The sequence below is a fragment of the Zonotrichia leucophrys genome, chromosome Z (genome assembly GCF_028769735.1).
Source record: "Zonotrichia leucophrys gambelii isolate GWCS_2022_RI chromosome Z, RI_Zleu_2.0, whole genome shotgun sequence".
NCBI lineage: Eukaryota > Metazoa > Chordata > Aves > Passeriformes > Passerellidae > Zonotrichia > Zonotrichia leucophrys.
The window spans coordinates 36,138,078-36,159,464 of NC_088200.1; the positions used below are offsets into that span (position 1 = coordinate 36,138,078).

The 21,387-nt window shown below is 38.7% G+C and overlaps 1 protein-coding gene across 2 annotated transcripts; it reads right to left on the reverse strand.

The window, feature by feature from the left end:
- Positions 1-1,915: 1,915 nt before the first annotated feature.
- Positions 1,916-20,671, reverse strand: HMGCR (3-hydroxy-3-methylglutaryl-CoA reductase). Of its 2 annotated transcripts, none has more exons than XM_064736095.1 (20): positions 20,595-20,671; positions 17,224-17,419; positions 16,760-16,871; positions 16,146-16,233; positions 15,967-16,051; positions 14,356-14,461; positions 13,337-13,443; positions 12,866-12,982; positions 12,217-12,368; positions 11,115-11,359; positions 10,799-10,971; positions 10,154-10,348; positions 8,962-9,120; positions 8,618-8,775; positions 7,395-7,500; positions 6,256-6,426; positions 4,776-4,916; positions 4,515-4,673; positions 4,067-4,221; positions 1,916-3,897 (listed from the first exon to the last, which is right to left on the reverse strand). In XM_064736095.1, exons 2-20 carry the CDS (start codon positions 17,386-17,388, stop codon positions 3,843-3,845), a joined length of 2,649 nt encoding a protein of 882 aa, XP_064592165.1. In that variant the 5' UTR covers positions 17,389-17,419; positions 20,595-20,671; the 3' UTR covers positions 1,916-3,842. The 2 variants fall into 2 exon arrangements, with proteins under 2 accessions (XP_064592165.1, XP_064592164.1); XM_064736094.1 differs by lacking the exon at positions 20,595-20,671 and adding an exon at positions 20,293-20,529.
- Between the last annotated feature and the right edge of the window lie 716 nt (positions 20,672-21,387).

The window sequence follows — 21,387 nt, forward strand, 5'->3', positions numbered from 1 at the left end:
TTGTCCTTCTTTTTCTCCTGCATTTGCTACCAGTGAGTAGGCTAGAGGTGGGTGAGAGGCTCTGAAGGAACACAGGGAGTCACATCTAATCCCAGCTGCCCACAGCAATATTCCATACCAGATGCCATTGCACCCAGCACCAAAAGCTCTGGGAAAAAGATGAGAAAGTGGGGACATTCGTGGTTATGGGATTTGTTTTCTCAAGTAACTGTTAGTGTGCCAAACTGTTAGTGTTCCTCTGCTTGCTGCTAGGGAATTGTGATTAAATTCTTTGTTTTGCTTTCCATGTGTAGCTTCACTTTATCTCCTAAGCAGTCTCTATCTCAATCTGTCTTCTCATTTTTGCCTTTACAATTTCTCTTTCCTGTCCTGTTTAAATGGGGGTGAACAAGGTCAACCCACCATATTCTTCTAGAAGGCCTGAGTCCTAGTGGGAATGGAATGGGAGCAACTTATGAAAACTGGGGCTAATGTCTTGGAGTCCCCTAAGAGCAGACCGAAGTAAAGCTGGTGGTTAAGGTAGGATGCTAAGTAGTTTTGCACTGTGTAATAGACTGCAAAAGCCTTGGAGCACTGAGGTGAGATTAACTCGGAAGCAGGCCTTCCCCCTTCCACAGGCTAGTAAGCAAGGTGAGCCTGGGGCCAGCAGACATCTCCAGGCAGGAGGACAAGGTATGGAATTGTCAGTTCTAGGGGTGTCACTGGATGCACACCAGTGTCACTTCTTACTCTGTGTGCAGGACAAGGTGGACCTGACAGGAATACAAACTTGCCCTGGGGCAAGACAGGATCCCAAACTATCATCTTGTTTCAGCAGGTAGCATTGTGCAATATAAACCTTCCCTAACCAAAGCCAAAGGGAAAAAGAGGATATGATGTTGAAAATGGTAAGCCATGTCCTAAAGGAGATGGAGAGGATCACATATCTGAAAAACACTCCGAGTAATAGCCAGAGCTCGCACTGCACCCCAAAAGAGAGCTGGAAGGAGTAGGACAGGCCCTCTACCACAGCTTTTCCCAGGGCTGTATTCACCTTATGAGCAAAGTTCACATCAAGGATGAAAATTGTCCACTGTTTGTGCACTGACACACCCAGTGTGTACTTGTACACTCCCATGAGAAAGCAAGTGGTTTCCCAGCTGTGCTCTTTCCCGGGAATCAGTGTGCATGCCTAAGAATGCCTGTGCTGGAGCCTGGCAGAGCCACATCCTCCCAGGGAAGCACCGGCTATACCAGGCTTCCGGTATCACAGCTCTGCTCAGGGTGCACGTCACGGTGATGTGCATCCCTGTGCTGGAGCTGCTCTCTCCATCAGGAAGGTTCAGTAATGCACAGTTCACTGACAGAGCCTTGCAGCAGCTGGGCAACAGCTCTCTGGTTGGAGCTAGCTGGGGCTGGGGTGCTTGCAAGCCTCAGTGCTGAAACTGCCACACCAGGCAGCAAAAGGGAACTGGTGTGTTATAGGGTAAATTAGATTCAGCACACAGAGGAGAAAAGAGGTAAAGAAAGAAGCAAGGTGGTACCAGAGTCAAACACACTATTTTAAATGCTTTTTTCTTCTAGGGTTTTAAAATATTTGGGAAACCATTATCCATAGCAAAAGTATAGCACTGAAGTTACTGAAATTCAGTTCTAGATCAGTGTTTTGATTTTGCCAAATGGGCCTCAGCAGAAGGTATGTCTAATGCTGCAGCGAGTTAGTTCTCTCCCTTGGGCAAATTGCCTAATTAGACTTTGAGGACAATAAATGAGTGCCAACAGGCTTCTGCAAACAAGGAGAGAAGTACTGGTGTCACAGCCCTGGCTGTGTTTAGCACTGCTTGCCAGTGTCTCTTCATTAACTCTCTTAATTTAGACTCTCTATAAATTTGTCACTAAGTCATAAAGTAAGCTTAAAATACCACAATTAAGCCAATGTGTTTTCCGTGGTTTTACTGAAACTGAAAAAGTAGTTCTGTACCAAAATGTACACAGTTTAGTAATACAAAAAGTTAATTCTGCCAGACAGAATGTCAGTTAAATCCACCAAAATGAACACTGAATCACCATTTATTGCCAGACCAGTGTTAAATAAAATCATTGAATGAACATAGGAACAAAGTAATTCCAAATTTTCTTAAATAAAAATAGCAATTAGCAACAATACTGCAGGAAGATAAACATTCATGGTATTTGCTATTTACATGCCATCATAACATATCTAGCATGTAGTATGTCTTCATGCTTGCACATTACATTTATGAGCTCATTACAATGGATATTAATGCGTAAATGTACTACAAAGCAACCCACCATGATGTATATCAAATCTGCACGTTAGAAGAGCACCTCTACTAGTCACCCCTTTAGGAATGATGCTGCAGGAAACCCAGCCCAATCCACTGATTCCCCCCACAAAAAGTCAAACAAGAAAAGCCAACACCAACCAAACAAGAAATCATCAAGCATATTAATAATTTTCCTCCTGTGCTTAACTAGGCAGGGCTATGCATTTAGCAGTATTCCTGAAGGTGAATCAAACCAGAATAAACCTGGGTTTTCTTTATTACAGTAAGAACACCTGAGACTGCTTCACTGGTCCAAGTACAGTATTTTATTACAAAAACTGCTTCTTACATTAACATGTCATTTAAATGAATCCCCTTAATTAGTACTTTTCATTGACAAAAAAAGCTAAGATTTATTCTTAAAATAAATATTCCCCACCTCAAAAAGAAAGTTTAAAAGGAAATTTAAAAGAAAAAAATCCCCTCCTTTTTTTTTTATAAGAACAGCGTGGTCTTCTGGCTTAGTTTTATTTCAGCTGAAATGGTGGATAAACACCTATTCTTGGAGAATAAGCGTTAAACACCTTATAAAAATCCCCAACATAAGGTACACAATGTGTATGTATGTTCCTAAAGAGAATTCTTGTTAAGTAAGTGTAAACATCTGTTCTTGAACATCTGTTCTTGACTCCTGTTTGAATGCACTCCTATCAAATAATGTTTCTCTGAGAAACTACATTTGCTTAAATATCTGTCTGACACATAACTGTTTTGAAGTTGCCATTTCATTTTTTCTACAAAATACCAAAACAGTTGAAGACACTGTTCTTCCCTACTTCAGTACAGATTATATTTAACAGTTCAAAATATAAAAGATCACAAGTTTTACATAAAGGAATAACCTAGATTGTGGACTTAAACACTGAACACTGCTTAGCTGAAGCAGCAGCAAATTAAGTACTATATATAGACAGAGATTTCTATTAAACTAATATAATTCAATTAAACTGTCTGATAGCCTAAGACCTGATTTACATGTGAACAAATTAAAACTGGGAGTTCATAGAAAGTGATTAGGCTTGCCATCACTTTAAAAACATGCTTGCTTAACCAGAAAATAAAGATGGCAAGGACCAGTGCATTCAATCCAAGTTTACACCAACTTCTTTTGTTTTGTTACTTTAAATGTACAAAGTACATTACATTACTTTTCAGTTTAGCAGTTACCAGGACCTTATTAGGCAAAATAATCTCAACCTGTGAAAACATTAGACTGACTCTTCAGAAAATGATGTGTAAGAGTTTGAAAGCATGAAAGAATTTTTGTAAGAGTAAGAATTTGAAAGAATTTGAAAGAATATTCAAGATATCTGACAGGACTTCTTTTCACAGTTTCTAACCACTGAAGAAGGTCAAGCATAGCTAGTCTCAAGTCTTGATCTCTTAGTTTCTCTTACACAGACATCATTGAGTTGAAGGCAATCTTTATTCTAAACTTCATAGATTTTGGTTTTTTTTCCTTGTGCACCTGGTCAGTTCCTAAAACAATTCTTCATTTCAAACCCATTTTAGTATTCAAGCTGCCTTTTTAGTGCAGGTTCCTTGAAGATCCTGTAGATTTATCTTTGACCTAATAAAACAAGCAAGATAACTACATTAGATAGTTAAAATGTTACACTGCTTCTATGTGTTGCAATTATAATCATTATTGATATTATAAACATAATCATTATTGACTCTCCTGTACTCGTAAGAGGATCAAAACAGCAGATAAATACACAGATTTTTCCATTTTTTACCTGTTGTGGATCATGTGGCTTTTGACTAGATGCCCGGCTGCAAGAGCAGCCATTAATGACAATTCCCCTGCCATCACCGTAGCACAAACAATTTTAGCAAGCTGACGGGCATTTTCACCAGGGTTATCTTGGCTTGCACCTTGAACCCCTAACATCTGGAAAAAAATACAAGGCAGTATTATGCTATGAAATCTAAGTCAATTTATTATATATTTGGTAGTATTTCTGAATTATACCCAATGAGTCTCTTTAATATTATTAAGACATTAGTAAATGTCTTAAGCTTTAGAAACTGGACATATGAAAACAGTTCATTAGACATTTCTAACATTTTCATATAAATACACCAAGTTTCAAGCAGCCCCATTCCTGCAATATTGCTTGCACACTACAGGAAAGCGACCTTTGATTTAAGAAGATAAGTTGCTTTCAACTTTGAGAACTATACCTGCAAACAGGCCTGCTGTGGGAGCAGGTTGGTGCCTCCACCAACAGTCCCTATTTCTATAGAAGGCATTGTGCAGCTGATGTACAGGTCTTCATTGGTGGAACCAGTTCTCTCCATCAAAGTGATGCAGTTGGAGCTGCCCACATTCTGCGCAGCATCCTTCAGATCAAGGAGGAGAAACAATCATCAGACACTTAAAGCAGTGTTTGATTAAGAATTACTGAACTAAAGAAAATGTGAACTGGTGTATAACAAACCTACCTGACCACAGGCAATGTAGATCGCTGTCACAATGTTTGCTGCATGTGCGTTGTAGCCACCAATGCTACCAGCCATCGCAGAACCCACCAAATTTTTGTTTATATTAACTTCAACTAGATCTTCCGTAGTTGTTTTCAACACCTGGACAAAGTGATAGATACACTTTTACTACCCTTTTCCTCAGGCAGGAATAGAAATACTCTATTTATGGTTATTCATGGCCCTCACCCCTTGTTTGCTTCTGTATGGAATTTGAATCAATCATTGTCCTGGATACCTTTTATTTTTGTTCCAAAGAAGACTTTTAAATATAGGATGTCCAAGTAACAATGGAAAAGTCCAAACAAAGGATTTGGACTTTCACAGGCCTTTGAGAAAAGCTTACAGGGGGGTACTCCATTTCAAAGTCTCCCTTATATTCAGAATGGAACAAGTAAAATCATCTTAGCAGAAACATCCCATTAATTTACCTTTACATGACTCCAACATTCCTGTCAAGTTGTTCCAGACACTAAACTCTTCCCAAATTTGTTTTGCATACAAATATGGAGCCAAACAAAAGTTCCAACACAAACAACTATGCCACATAGGTAAATAAATACTATGAACAGTAATATAAAATTAAGTGACATATTTTTAGTGACTGGATTTTGAAACTTTCAAGTACGAGATTTATACTGAATTTAATACAAAAGTGATCAAAGATGGTCAAAAGAGATACTGTTGTTGAGCAAAATTTAAGATATTCCTGCACAGCAGGAACAGTATTTATCTGCACAAAGTCTGCAGCACTGACAAAAACATAACGTTGATGTATTACAAGTTCAGTATAAGTAAATGTGGTGACATACAGGGCTGGGGTTTGAGGAAAACCTTCCCAAATTTACCTAAAAATTATCAATGCTCATTATGAAAGGACTACCTCCCCTTTACTACCCTGGAATGAAATCCTGAGGTTACAATAGATATTGCCAGTCAACAATTTGAAAAACAGGAAACTATCCCAGAAGACATGAATCATGTCAATGTATAAATCCATTTTGCACACACTGTTAGAATCCTCTGTCAAATTCTGTACCCAGAATTTTAGACATGGTAGAACTGTAAAAGATAGAGAGGTAAGCATGTTCAAAGACATACTGGAAGTCTGTTTACTCACTGCTGATAGAGAAACTAGGACATTTTAGTCTGAAAATGAAAATAGCTGGGAAGGTGGACCAGCCGTGTCAGAGCTGTAACATCTTGAACAGTTGAGAGAAGATGAAAAGTCTTAAACATCTCTCCCAGTACAAAACTGGGGCATCATCAAATGGAATCAATACAAAAGTAGTTCTCACACAAGGTGAAGCTGGACTGTGGAATACTGCCCAGAATAGTAGATCTAGAAGTTTATATAGTGTCCCAGAAGAGACTATATCAGAGACAAGCATCAGTTTTGCAAAACGTATGTATTTTTATAAACAAGAGACCAGACACTTACTTCTCTAACAACCTTAGCTGGAATGACTGCTTCACAGACAACAGACTTTCCTCTTCCTTCTATCCAGTTTATAGCAGCAGGTTTTTTGTCTGTACAGTAGTTACCACTGATAGCTATAACTTGAAGGTCAGGAAACTCTTCATTCAGCCTCACCAGTGCTTTTTCAGTACCCTGTTAGAGAGAAACAGGAAATAGGCTAGGTTTATCTTTATGGGTGTAAAACAAGCTATTCAAGGACAGTGGAACAGTATCCTAATCAGATAATCAGTTACAGTGGAAGAAAAATAGAAAAATACAAAAAATATAATGAAGAAACAAGAAATAGAAGGGAAAAAAACCACAAACAATTATGACTATCTTTTTTCTAATCACTCTGGGAATTACATTGGGGAATAACTGATTTTTCCCAGTACATACAGACTCCCTGGATCCATTCTAGGTACACAGACATATGGGTACCATACTGAAGATAAAACAGGAACTAAGTTAAACTATTACAGGCATAGATTGAAAAAAATCTGGATGTAGAGGAAAGAGCTTCTTTACACCAGGAAATCAAGACTAGAAAATCTGCTATATTAGGACTTGTCTATGATCAGATCCACTTTTATAATGGTTCTGACTGCCTATTCCAAAAGAAGCTTAAGTCTAGCATTATTCATTCTGCAATCTAAGGATCTAGATAAGCAATCTAAGGATCCAGATATGCAACCTAGAGATGCAGTCTAAGGATCACATCTCAAATTCTTCCCCATGTTTGCATAAAAACAAGCAAAACTAGAGAACACCTCTCTGCTGCCACTCCTAATTCTTTATGAACTAGGAAATGATAAACACAGTAACAGAATAATTACTACTGGATAGAATCTTTGGCTTAAAGCAACAGTGCAACCATTTTAGCTTCCTATTACCAAAAATACTGTCTTTAAATAATTATAAAAATATAAAATAAAAAATTACTTCCTTTCTTCATAATTTTCTTCCTAGTTTTGTCTACACTTAACAAAACCAAAAATTTTTATTGTTTTATGCAAAGACCACTGTGTCTTGTCTTTGTCCTCCAGATGTCACAGGTTATTAGGCTATTTTCAAAAAGGAATACCCATTTTTTAAAAATATTTAAGGGGACTGATCCTTACTTTTGAAATCATATTCATTCCCATTGCATCCCCTGTTCCAGACTGAAACCGGATATAAAGGTTACGACCAGCCAAACTGATGAGAAGTTTTTGTAGGCGGGCAAACCTGCAAGAAAATGTAACTATGACTTACAGTGCTCATGGGAATATTAGCTTTAAGAGGCAAAATGGCAGTAAATATTTGCAAATTGCACTGCTAAAGACAGAATAATAAATTCCTTTACGAATCATTTGGAAAAGAGCTGTAAAACCAACAAGTCCAGTCTTTGACAATCATCCTTTCAACAGGACCACAGCACCAAGTGCTATGTCCAGTCATTTCTTGAACCCTTCCAGAGATGGTGCTTTCTTGAATAAGTACAACAAAAACATTCACTGTTAAAGTGTTCACTGCCTTTTTATGTTTTCTATCCCTGAACTTCAAGAAATAAAATATCCTCAACTGCTAACATAAATTTATTCACTTGTATTCCATAAACATCTCACTACCAGATCTAAAGTAATAATCAGGCCTTTGGAAATTCTGATGTAAGTTTTACAGCAAGGCAAAAAGCATGCTATCTTCAACACTGCAAGCTGCACAAGTCACGCAAAAGGCAGAAAGTACTGCATTTAAAAAGCAGCATGAGCTGATTCTGGCCAAAATACAGATGTATCTTTGGCTGATGCTTGTTAAGAAACACAACAGGTAAGAAAATCTCTCTCTGAATCTTCCTAAAGCAAGATGATCATCATAAGCCCTAGAGAAAACTTTAGGGCTTGAAATAGACTTATTCTTACCACTGTTTTACATTTTTTAGCATTTCAGTTCTAGCATTAGTTTACCTCGTATTTTCTCAGATTAATACTAATAATATCATCTGAAAGGCTTACGACCAAACTTTGAGGATTTTTTCTGCATAGTAATTACAGTTACAGTTACTCTGCCTAGTAAAAATCAAAATAGATTATAGGATCCTTTAAAAAAGCTTAGACAAATTAATATTCTATTAATTCTTATGCAATGTCTATCTATTTGTTGTTAACATACAGCAGTTTACCATTATCAGTGAAAAATGTTTATTGCTAGCCTTGGCACACAGCCAGACTGACTTCTGTCCTCTTAGATACTCACAGCATTGGGACAGCCAATTGCAGTACTCAAAAAAAACCAACTGAGATCTTTCTACCATCCACAGAAGTCTTATGTCTGGAAATGAAGCTGGAACAGCCATCATACTAACCTACTTGTGCTGTCAAAAGCTTCCTTCATTATTTTAAAACCTTCGGGGCTTTCAAGCCAGACTTTCACCTCTGCAGCCTGGCAAGCAGTGGGCAACCTTACAACAGGTCCTCGAGTCATCCCATCTGCCAGAATGCGGCTACTTGCTCCTCCACCAAGCTAAAAACCAAAGCAGAAGGGGGATAAAGTAAGATTACTGAAATTTTAGTTTTCAAGAAATCAAAAATATGCATTATATAAACCTGAATATGTTTAGGTTTATATAATGCATATTTTTATGCATTATATTTATGTATTTTATAATACAGGAAGTTTTCTAAGCTTTTAAAGTCACACAGTACTTACACATATTGCTCTACATCCTCTGTTTGTGCTTGCTACAAGACACCCTTCTGTTGTTGCCATTGGCACCTGAAACTCTTTGTTATCCAAAACCAGTGGTCCTGCTACGCCTACAGGAATAGGCATATATCCAATCACGTTTTCACAGCAAGCTCCCATCACCTTACAGAAACCAAACAAAACAATCACTTAGGTTACATTCCAGTGATACAGCGTCTTTGTAAAACACACACAAATTTACCCATAAAGCAACTCACTGCCACCTCAAAAAGTTAACAGCTGCAACTATCAACAGCGAATGTTATTCAACACTAGGCAAGATATATTGAATCCTGTATAGTACTAAATGTTACTTAAATAACCCTGAAGTTTTAATTAAAAAAAATATTCAGTTTTAACTTGTGCTTAAGGTTATATTATCATTCAGTTGAATTGTGGCTCAGTTTTAGTAGAACTCCACATTTCTCAGATAAGTCAGCTGCATACTTTGATAGGAAATATTTTTTGGATAACTTACAAAACTCATGCACCACCCTAGGTTTAAAAACATTAAGAGCAATTAAAGCTGGTGCCTCATGTCTGCCCTTTATTTTTTCCCTTCTACATCAGTTTTGACCATGCTTATTGTAACTCACATGCATGACAATGGATTTATTTCATAGAACCATAGACTTGTTTGGGTTGGAAGGGACCATAAAGACCACCTGGTTTCAATGCCCCTGCCAAAAACAGGGACACCTTTCACCTTTCACTGAACCAGGTTGCTCAGAGCCCCATCCAACCTGGCCTTGAACATTGCCACATTTGGACCATCCACACCTTCTCTGAGCAACCTGTTCCAGTGTCTCACCACACTCACAGTGAAGAATTTCTTCCTAACATCTAAATCTGCCCTTCTTCAGCTTAAGGTTGTTCTGCCTTGTCCTTTCATTACAGATTCTTGTGCAAATTCCCTCTTCCACTCTCTTGTAAGCCCCTTTCAGATACTGGAAAGTGCTTTAAGGTCTTCCCAAAGCTTCCACTTCCAGGATGAAAAATCCCAACTCTATTAGCCTGTCCTCACAGGTGAGATATTCCAACTCCCAATCAACTTAGTGGCCTCCTCTGGAATCGTTCCAACAGGCTCATGTTTTTCTTCTTCATGTGTTTGGAATATAGTTATACAGTGAGTTGTGCTTGTCTACTTCATACTTACCAAAGAATAATTATAATTCTTGTAAGGAAGATACTGCAAAGATGAAGGTTCAGGAAGTTTCTTAGATAACATCTGTCTGCGAATGGATACACCTCGCTCCTGGGTTTCCATCAGGGTTTCCAGTTTGTATGCAGGAATATGCTTAGCATTAACTAAGCTGATAACCTCAGCATCAGTAAGAAATTTTGCTCCTTCCTGGAAACAATGGGTGGAAAGAGAAAACAGAGACTCTCCTCGTGAAAATCATTTTAAATGTTTCTAAAAGAAAAAGAATAACAACTTTACTTTGCTAAAGGGATCAGCTGCCAACATCAGGTTTTGCAGCAGGCCAACATATGATCAAAAACTTTCATGATCAGACACACACTCGTACGTGTACATGAGGAAGCTCCAAAGACTTGGAATGTTATCAATGATGAAGCTGATCCCTCTTCCTACCCTTCTCAACTGACTTGAGAAGTAACTCATTAAAGGGTTTTGTTTTAGCTGTGACCTCCACACTCCCCCATGTTATTAAAGCCATGTAATTTCCTGAAGAATGATATTACAACCAGTGGGATCATCTAAAAGCTGGGAAAAGAACTCTAACAATTCTTAAATCAGATGCTGCAGTAGGGGCTACATAAAATAGTTATTTTTCCATACCTGTGCATTTCCAAGTATACGAACACATTCCTCAATAGAACGTGGCTCTTTAGGTAACTCAATCTCTTCCTCTTTTCCACTCGGATATGAAGAAGTTTCCACAGGGCTGGAATTGCCAACCACAAATGTAGCCTTGGTTGATGACTCTGCTAATACAGGTTTTATGACTTCAGCTGTGCAAAGATAATAAAAATGAGCTCCAGTTAACAAAATACTGAAGTTTTGATACCAAATATAATATGCTACCAAAGATTACACAATTTGTTCCAAACACTCATTAATGGGTCCAGACTTTAGAATTATAAAAATTACCTACCACTTTCATCTTTGGATATGAAAGCTTCTTCTCCTGTGTTAGAGTTTTGATTGTTTTTCAGAACTCCAGTCTGCTTCCTGCAACAATTTTCAGGGACCTTTTTCTGTACCATCACAGGAGATGTTATGGGATTCTTCAGTGAGAGCGTAGATTCAGTCTCCGCTTGCTCAAAGAAAATATATTTGACAGCAAGGAGAAGGGCTAATCCAAGCGTGATTACTTGCTCAATATCCATACTGGCCATTCTAAAAATGATCAAAAAGTAAATATCGAGTATATACAATTTGTTGCTTATAACAGCATTCTGATATTTTTTTACTTCAGAAAGGGTAATAATTCCATCCTCACATAGTTACAGAAATTCCCGTCAGGAGATATTTTCTACCAGGATGTTGAAGTATTCTAGGCTAGGGTGGAAAAATCATTCTTCATACTATTATCGACATGAAAATCTTCAGATGTCATTAAAGAGTTACTAAATCTGGCTAAAAAGCAGCCCCAGTAGAAAAAATGACTGTAAAAGATTCACTGACAGCTACATCAAATTGATTTGACACCTGTCCCCCAATGACAAGACAAAGTTTCATTTATCATTATCTACCAATTAGGACTACTATGATGCAAGATGAACTGCTAAGAAGGGACAAATACCCCATGCCTATACCTGAAAGTTCTGACTTCTCAGAAATAACATGAAATGACAGGTGACACTAACTTGAATTGGGCTGAAGGAAAAGCCATAATATAAAATGAGTTTTGCACCTTTTGCACTTACGTGTGAATGGTGAGAAACTCTATGTAAGTAAATTACTCTGGTGCAGTTTTAAAATTATTTCCCAGTATACTGTGAAAGAGGCTAGTGGGAAAAGACAATGTTTTGATGCATACAGGAGAACTAGCTCTTGATCATGTTCTTGACTACTGCAAGAGTTTGGACAAATGGCATAATATTGACATTTCTTCTGAAATGTCACCTCTGGTTCCAAGATGTCCTACAGTGGTCAGACCTGAAAGTCTGCAAGTCTTGTGATCTAGGATAACAAGCTTCTAGCTTGGGAGCAGTAGAAATACAGCACAATCACACTTCTGTGAAGCCACCTACCGAGAAAGGTAGAACTGCCACAGTGAAACATTAGGTTCAATTCTCTTTGGTGCATTCTCATCCAATCCCACTGAATTTTCAACAGTACTGTTTTGAGCAGCTGGTTCCGCTATCCAACGACTGTGGGCGTGAACAAGAACCAAACCCAGTGACTGTATCAAAAACACAAAACAAGTATTAATTTTTCAAATGTAACTTGGTATCTTATCTAGTAAGAGTAAATATTGCCCTCTTTTTGTTTGGGTTTTTTTGCTGGCTTTTTCCCCCCATGTTTCCCACGCTTCTAAAATCCAAAACCTGATTTTCTACACCTCTAATTAACACCTTTTTTGGCCTACTGTGACATTGTTGTATAGTAGCTTTGGATGTGTTCCACCCACACTTTTTCTCTCACTCAAGAAATAAGCAAAGGAAGCTGAGGGTACTGCAGGGGCAAGAGGGAGTACACATGAAAGAGCCCTGAGTGCTTGGCACAGAAATGCCATAGGCAGGAAAATGACAGGTGTAGATATAGGGTAAGTTAATTAAAAACTATGACTAAGTTCAACTAATGGGCTTCAGAATACAAGTCTATAGGAAACAAAAGCTTAATTTTTGCACCAGGACACCTCACTGATTGCATAACCACAGGTGAAAAAGAGCCACAAACCATAATCATTTTGACCCTCTGTGTCACAGGATTTGGTTTATTCTCTTCTTCTTCCAGAACACGAGCAAAATGACTAAGCTGCCATATAGGGCGCCCTTCACGACTCTCTCTTGAAAGCTGCAATAAAATAAAAATAAGTCATATACAGTACCTATTAGAAGAACCAACAAATAAGATCCCACATTACATTTTTATTTGGTTATTGAAAAATTACCAAGAGTCTATAGTTAGGCATTCAATTGTGAAAAACCCTGGACAGACAATAAGTTACAGTATCATCTGTTTAGTTTGCTTTAGATCATAACTACTACTGAGTGTGACTCATTTACAGTGATATTTACACATTGCTGTCACCAGTTTACTTTGAAAGGAAGATCAACATGCTGGCATGTAACTCCATGATGAAAAATACAGCTTACAGAAGCACAGGGCTGAATACTAAACTTCAGGTTGTCTTGAAGCTGGTCTTACCTCTAATACCAAGGACACACAAGCTGGAAAGAAGGTCATGAAGACAAAGTAGTTGGCAAGAACAGACATACAGCCAAAGCAGCACATAATTTCAAGCTGTCGTACACCTAAATAAAAAGACAGTTTTTACATTTGAATATGCAATTAGCTATAGCTGAATAAGTGCTGCTGGACTAAGAAAGAAATCATTAAACTGACATTGCTGATTACAGAAGGAACTATCGAGATTAATTAAAAACAAGCATCTTAAGGCCTACTCGTGCATTGGCTTATTCTAAGCACAATATGTGTTTATGTAGTGACAGAAAAGTATTTTAAGGTGTAATTCTAAATGAATACAAATGAAGTTCACCAAGATTTTAAACTTCATCATGAAAGCTTGAAACTCCTTACTTATCTGAGCAAAAAAAATTAGCCAACACTATGTACTGAACTCCCTTTCCAAACATGGGATGTTCAGACAAGATGTAACAATATACACCTACTTCTTCAAAAGTATCCAGAAAAAGCCATGCATAGCATGGTGTACATGCAGTATGTAACTGCCTTAGTAAGGATCAAAGAGCTAACAGGATAAATTGGTTTTAAAAAACTATACACAGCACCAAAATGAGTTTTTATCCCTAAGATATAAAGAAGAAAACAGCTTATTAATACACAATACCCTGAAAGGACTGAAATTATTTGAAGAGCAAGTGCTAGAAGATGCTGTTAAGGTATGCAGTGTAGTTGAAAAAAACCCAAACCAAATCTTATGAAAGCAGCTGCACAGATGTTCATTCCTACTTCACAATGCTCAAGGAAAGCCATTACTAGTATTTAAAACTTTGGTTCAGCATGTATATATTATTCATATTTGCAGTAACCAGTAAAATAAGCTAATTAGGAGATAAATAAATAGATTAAGTTGCTCCACTCTCATGGCTAACACCTACTATTTGAAACTCTCCATACTCTAATGTCTCTCAAAAGGTCTTTTTTAACTGGAAACATTTAGACCCTTACACTGTGTGGCTCACCTGACATGGTACCAACACCAATTACAAGACACTCCACAAGTGCATCCAGGGTAAACGTAGGGCCTAATATTGCCATCCCACGTGAAATATTTTCTCTTACTTCATCCTAGAAAGAAAGATTTCTGTCCATTAACATGAAGACAAAAACCAAACTAAGTTATACATAACATGACTAGTAAACAGAGTAGTATTATGCTGGTAAGGCCTTCTAAAACATTTATTGAAAATGAACTATTACGAGAAAGTGTACAGAGAATCTATTCTATTTCGTCTAAGTAATTATACTTTCACTATTGACACAAAATTATTTAATTTTGACTAATTTCTCTACCTTTGCCTCATCAGTATTCTAAGCTTCTACAACACTGATGGGCAGAGACACTAATTACAGCAAATTCAAAAGAACACTTCTAAATCTGAAGACATGATAGAAGGCATTTGTGTCATGGATTTCAAAATTTCTTACAATCACACATCTGTACTTCAACTACTATTACTTTACTATTTTATATTTAACTCTGTAGACTCAGCTGATAGAAAAGAGGTCACAAAAGGCACTAAAGCTTTCTGATGGGGAGAAAAGGATTTCCTCCAGAAAGCAGGCATGGTAAACTCTAGAGAGCTTGCTACTGTTTTCCTGGTGATGGTATTTTTAGGGCAGCAGGGGGGAAAAACTGTAGAAGAAACCTATTTGTAAAATATTCTCTTAAAATTAATAAAAAATTCTGTACCTGCAGTAATCATAAATAACACAGAACACATTATATTGCATATATAGAAACTGTACATTGTAATATCCACCAAATTCAAATACAACACAATGTTTGCCACAATTAATATGTGTAAATGCCATGTACAGTATTTCGTAAGCACAAAGTAATCCCAGTTAATATACTCTTAGTTCAGAATTTGGACTATTAGGAAACAAACATTACCAGGTACAACAAGCAAGATGTCCTGTCAATCTCTCCTAATGTCTCGTGTTAAATGTATTGGAGTATGGATGTTCTTGTCTGCACATATGCCACATTCGTTCTGCTAACATTTGGCCTAAAATTATGCTTCTTTTTGTAGTAACAGTGTAACATTGGATGTGTCTTTAGATACTGTCCCTGAGTCCTGGAAATTAACTATTTCACTATCAGTAACCATTTTAAGGAAGACTTTGTCTAGGAACTTTAGCCTCCTTGGAAGAGCTGTAAGCATTGCTGGTTTAAAGTTCCAATTTAATGAAGTCATGCTCATACATACAATTAACAATGCCCATGGCTGTGCACACTAGTTTTACCATATTACTATTCACTTGAACACTGATCTGGCTTGAAGACAAGAGAACAGAGAATCTGGACAGAATTTGATCCTTTTGTTATTTATGTATCCCCAAGAAATTATTTGCCTGTGTGTCTCTCCACTTGGATTACTCATACAATTATAAAATGACTTGTCTTGAAAGGGGCCTTCAAGCTCACCTAGGTTCTAATCACCTGACATGGGACAATGCTCTATTCTGAACATTAAATTAAAAATCACCATTGCAAGACAAAAAACAAAAATCCCAAAGCAAAGCACCAAACAACCAAAAAATCCTCAAAAATAACTCCCCTGCCTGACCTGTGAGTTGGAACTGAGCGCAAATTTGGCTAATGCACTTGCTCTTGACAAATCAATCAGAAGCAGGAAGAATGGTAAAGCTTCACTGAAAAAAACAGAGGCACATGTTAAAATTCAAGGTTTATGGTACAGGAAAAAAAATATAAGCATGAAATCCAGAATAACAATTCATTACTTACTTTAAACCTGTCAGTTCTTTATCCAAGAAGTGAATTACCACTGTACTAAAAACAAAACTTGAGAAGATTGTGAAGAGGCCAGCAATACCTTAAAAAAACAAGAGAATAGGAAATTTTTTGCCTATATATAGGAAGAGGAAAAGGAAAAGAAAAAAAAACCTAAATTCTCCCACTTTTAGATGAATCATGACAATGAATGATAATTCCCGTCTCAGTGCACTAACAGCAGTTGAGACGCAAACTGAAGGAGAAGCTATTTTTTATAGACATTAAAATCTAAAATTTGTAACGCATTCAAAGTAAGACTCAAAATAAAAGCCGTAAATCTTAAGTAAAATCTTAAACAGCCCTACAATTTTAAGTATTTCACATAATAAACAGTTATTTCAAGAATGACATTTTCAGTGTTTATATAATCCAACACAACCTTTTCCCCCCCTCAAAAAATAGTACTTTGATACGTGCAAAAGACTTTTTCTGCTATCTAGAAAATAATTAAAATAATGCTGTTGTGAACATAAGGATGAAAAGGTTAGTATTTGTTACCAATTTACGTAAACCACGTCCCCCACAATTAAAACACATACAGCAAATACAAAAATCAGATAAAATACCTAAAATGTATTTTGATCCAAGCTGCCTTAGGTTCTGAAACTGGAAATATATATAAAGAATTGCTATGCAACGTGTGATTGTCAGGATGATGATGTCACTGCTCAGAACATCCTGTATGAAATACAAAGTAATTTAGTTAGCTTTTACACTATGGGAAGTTCATTGTGAAATGTTAAGTTCATTGTAAAGCTGCATTAAAAGTTAAGTTCCAGAATAAAATAAATATCACTGTTAGTCTTGCCTTAAAAACTAAAAATACTAAAATGCTTGGTCACTGCATCACTGGTTGCATACAGTTTTGCTAACCAAAATAAGAAGGCCATGAAGAAGCTTCTCCACAGCTACTTTACTCCTAATATATCACAGCTTGATCATATTCTATAGAAAACCCTGGATGGACTGATTAACATCAAAGAAAATTATTTTAAATCCTTACACCAAAAAAATGATTTTAAACCCTTACTTCTTCAACTTTGGGGCACTCATAATTCCAGCCACAGATCTTATCATTCCCAGTGAACATCTTCATAGACATCATGCAGATAGTGAGAGTCACTGTTCCCACAATGACTTCCCATGGATGAGAGGCTACAAAAAGGCCATGCATTCGGAAGAGTCTGGACAGCATTTTCAAGGCTGTTTCTCTATACTTTGCAAACCTGTAGCAAAGGAATACTTCGTATGAGTACAAGATTCAGTGAAAAAAGACACACCTCTACACTTTCCTGCAAGACATCCTTCAGGAAATAAAAGCAAAACCACTTAAGACAGAGAAGAGTAAAGAAACTAATCTTTACCTTTCCTACAATCATCCACGTAAAACACATTTATTTCTAATATTCTAAAATACAGTGTGATCTGCTCCTGTCTTCTCAACCTTTTTTGTTGTACTACCCATCTTCCTAGTTTCTTCATGGCCTTTGCCACTGGGATTAGGTCATCTATTAGAGTAGGGTGCTAGTAAAGCCATGGTTGAGGGTTCGATCTCAATAAAGGGCATTCATTCCACAGCTGAACTCAATGACTTTTGTGGGTCCCTCCACATCAGAAGATTCTGTGATTCTAACAGTAAGGCCTCACCAGTCTCACGAGATCTCTCAAAATCTTCCTATCATACAATTTTGATACTGCTTTGAGTCAAAATCCTTGTTTTTACCTTCTATGTAAGCACTCACTCAATTCTGTTGTTTCTCTGTACTCATTCTTCCTGTCAAAAATACTGATGAGCTATAAAAATTATTAATTAACCATTACTGGTAATACTCAACAGCAGGAATTGCAATGTTATGCTTCTGACTGTGTCTTCTCTACTTTCCGTTCAATATTATTCTTTGATACAAATTAATTACAATTCAAAAATATTCCTTCTTCATCTAAAGCATGCAAATCCTCACATAACAGTATTGTGGCAGCTCTCTTCTACATTTACTATTCCCTGTTTAATGGTGCATTTCATCATCCCTCTGCTTCCAACAGATAACAAAGGTTTACCAGAAATTTTCACAGCTGTCCTTCTCATAACTAACAATATGAATGTTCAACACGTCCTTCAGACCATATCCTGGTCTATCTGCTCTGCGTTGTTTCTTTATGCAAGTCTGCCAAAGATCTTTACTTATATTTTATACCATAGAAATAAATTGTCATAACATTCTCACATACATTAGTAACTGGACCTTCCTTTCCTCACTGCACAAAAACAACAGCTTACAAAACCGACTGTAAAGTTTAAAAAACGCTTAATAGCCTGGCTAACAGAGACAGCCTGCAATTTACATGCACCAATCTAGTACTGCAAGATTTCCATGGAGGCCTGAGGGGTCTACATACCACCACCTCAAAGACGATAAAAAAATCCATTTGTGCTATCCTAAATGCAACAATCCATCCATAGGACTTTTGATATTACTTACTTGCTTGGACATCAAAAATGAAGCCGACATTCAATGGAGAAAATAACAGACAGGCAAATCTATCTGCCTAAGTGCTCCTGAAGATACCAGAACCATCTTGGTTTCCTACCAATACCAATCTGAATCACATGAGCACCAACAGCAATTATTTATTTTTCTTTATCCTTCCACAGTGAAGGTGTGACAGGATGTTTGTGGCTCATAGAGCCAAACTTGGAAAATAATTGAGAAGACTGCCTTCCTTAAGAACAAATTATTTAATTTCCTAACTGAATGGCTTTCTTCAAATAAAATTAACAACTAACCCCCTCCTTTTAAAGTTGACATTATTCCTTCTTTTTCTCTATATCGTATACACGTCATTCTGTTCTGTAAATTTACGCAATTCTTGCAAAGCTGTTTCACACTGGTATTAAAATTTCTCCTCAGCACAATGGAAGGTACATTTTAATTAGGAAAACTAAAATAAAACCCAGCCAGAAGAATACCTGTGCTGAAGATTTTGAAACAACACAAAAAATAGAAAAGGCATCACAACATCCTCTGAAAACACAAGTAATTTTGAATACCACTCTATTTCAGGAAAATCATAACTAGCAGTTACTACATGACTTTATAGAGTTCTAGCAGTCCTGAACCTAGTAATACTGCTAACACAACTACTTCACCTGTTTCATTTTGGAATGATTATCTGACAATCAAAAACCAAAATATTTCAGAATCTTTTATTGAGAAATTGTTTTTCCTATTTCTAAACAAAAATGGCAAAAGTAAAAGGGCTTCATATAATTAATTGTGTGGGGAAAATTCATTTATTAAAATAATGATCCATAGTCTCTTATTAGTATTATTAACTGCTGCTATCCTGAAATACAGGATGCCTCATCACTCATCTTGGGGTTAACTAAGCGATACTAAGTCCTAATGTAAAATGATTCTTTAAAGTTTTTGTGCTTATTTAACCTGCCCAAAGCGCAGGATGCTTTCTACTATGCAGTTGACACTTCTAGAAAATATTGATGATTTCACATAGGGATTCTGCACTACAGTGCTCTAAAAAAAAAATTCAATGCATTACATCAGCTGGTATTTCTGTTTAAATTATTTATGCACACACACTGACTTGCAGCTTGGAATTAGCAAGACATAACATTAAATATAAACCTAAATTTAACGTCTTTGTAATTCTATTGAGTTTCAAAATGGTGGTTCAAAAGGGATGCTTTATAAATCCTGTTTGCCTTTGTTTTCAATTAAAATTTTCTACGAGACTAGAATATAAAGCAATCCATTTTGAGAATAAAAACTCAATCCTTTTTGAGAATGCAAAATATGGAGAAACCCCAAACGTGACTCCCTCAAAAATTAACCAGAGTGTAAAAAGCAAACTATACCGGTTGTATGTAAACGTTTAGAGCAATTACCACCCACGTAATAGTACGACTTACCTCTTAAATTCTTAAGGTTTGTTACACAGCTCTCACTAACCTCAGAGCAATCCTCTACCAACACCATCTATTCTATCAGCACTAATTTCCCATCTCCTGCTATCTGACTCAGCAGTACCTACAGGAGCCAAGCGGCAATAGCAGCCGACAGAAAACCTGTGCGGAGCTCACCCGGAACGCACACGACAGCACTGAGCCCTGCCAGAGAGGCAGTTTTTGTCGAACAGGCGAAACGCGGGCAGCCCGACGGCGTCAGGAGGGTAACGGGACAGCGACACGGGCATCCCCCGCACGCCACCCAGGGCGGCGGTGAAACGCAGCGGCCGCCACTCCCTACGTGCGGCGATAGCGACGCCGCCTTTCCGAACAGGCACTCGGGCCCGGAGCCCGCCCGCCCGCCGGGCACGGCGGACGCGTGTTGCCAGCCCCCCGCCCCCCCCCCCCCACCCGCAGCCCCGCGGGTCCCCGCTCACCGCCGCGCTCCCCGCTCGGTCCCCGCGCCCCGGACTGCGCCGCCGGCCCCGCTCCGTCCCGCCGGCCCCGCGCCGCGCCCCGCCCAGCCCCGCCCCGCCGCGCAAGGACACGCCGGCGCCGCCATCGCCCGATCGCGCGGCCAATGGCGAGCGCGCGGCACGCCCCGCCCGCGCGCGTCACCCGCCGAATCGCCGCGGCAACGGCCCGGCGAGCGCCGCGCGGCCCCACGCGCCATCAGGAGCGGCGAACACGCCATCGCGCCATCGGCCGCCCGCCAATGGGGCGCCGCGCTCCCCGCCCCGCGCCCTCTGATTGGGCGGCTTGGGGAGAGCTGCCGCCACCTCCCGGGCCCGCCCTGGGCCGCGCTCAGGGCGCGCCCCGCCGCCACGCTCGGGCCGGGGCCGAGTCTGGATCTGGGGCCAAAGGCAGAACCAGAGCGAGCTCCCCTGCACGCCTCCAATACCGCCCGGTCATACCGCGCTTTGCTGAGGCATGGAAAGCGTGTACATTCCCAGCTCCTGTTTTTGGGAAGCAGCGGTGCCCCTGACTCCCTGGGGAAGTGGTGGGAGGAAGGCAAAGGCAAAGTAATATATTTATATTTGTGGCTTTCGGCAAGAGAGGAAGTGCAGGTTTTGGTTCACGAAGCATAGGAAGCTCTGAGAGACCCACCAGGAGGCGTTCGTGTGTAATCTGTGCTAGGTGGTCTTTAGATGGTCTCCCGAAGTCCATTCCATCTCTAGCGATTGTGTGGTTCTCCTGGGGCTGTAAAACAGCACTGCAGAGTGGCAGGGG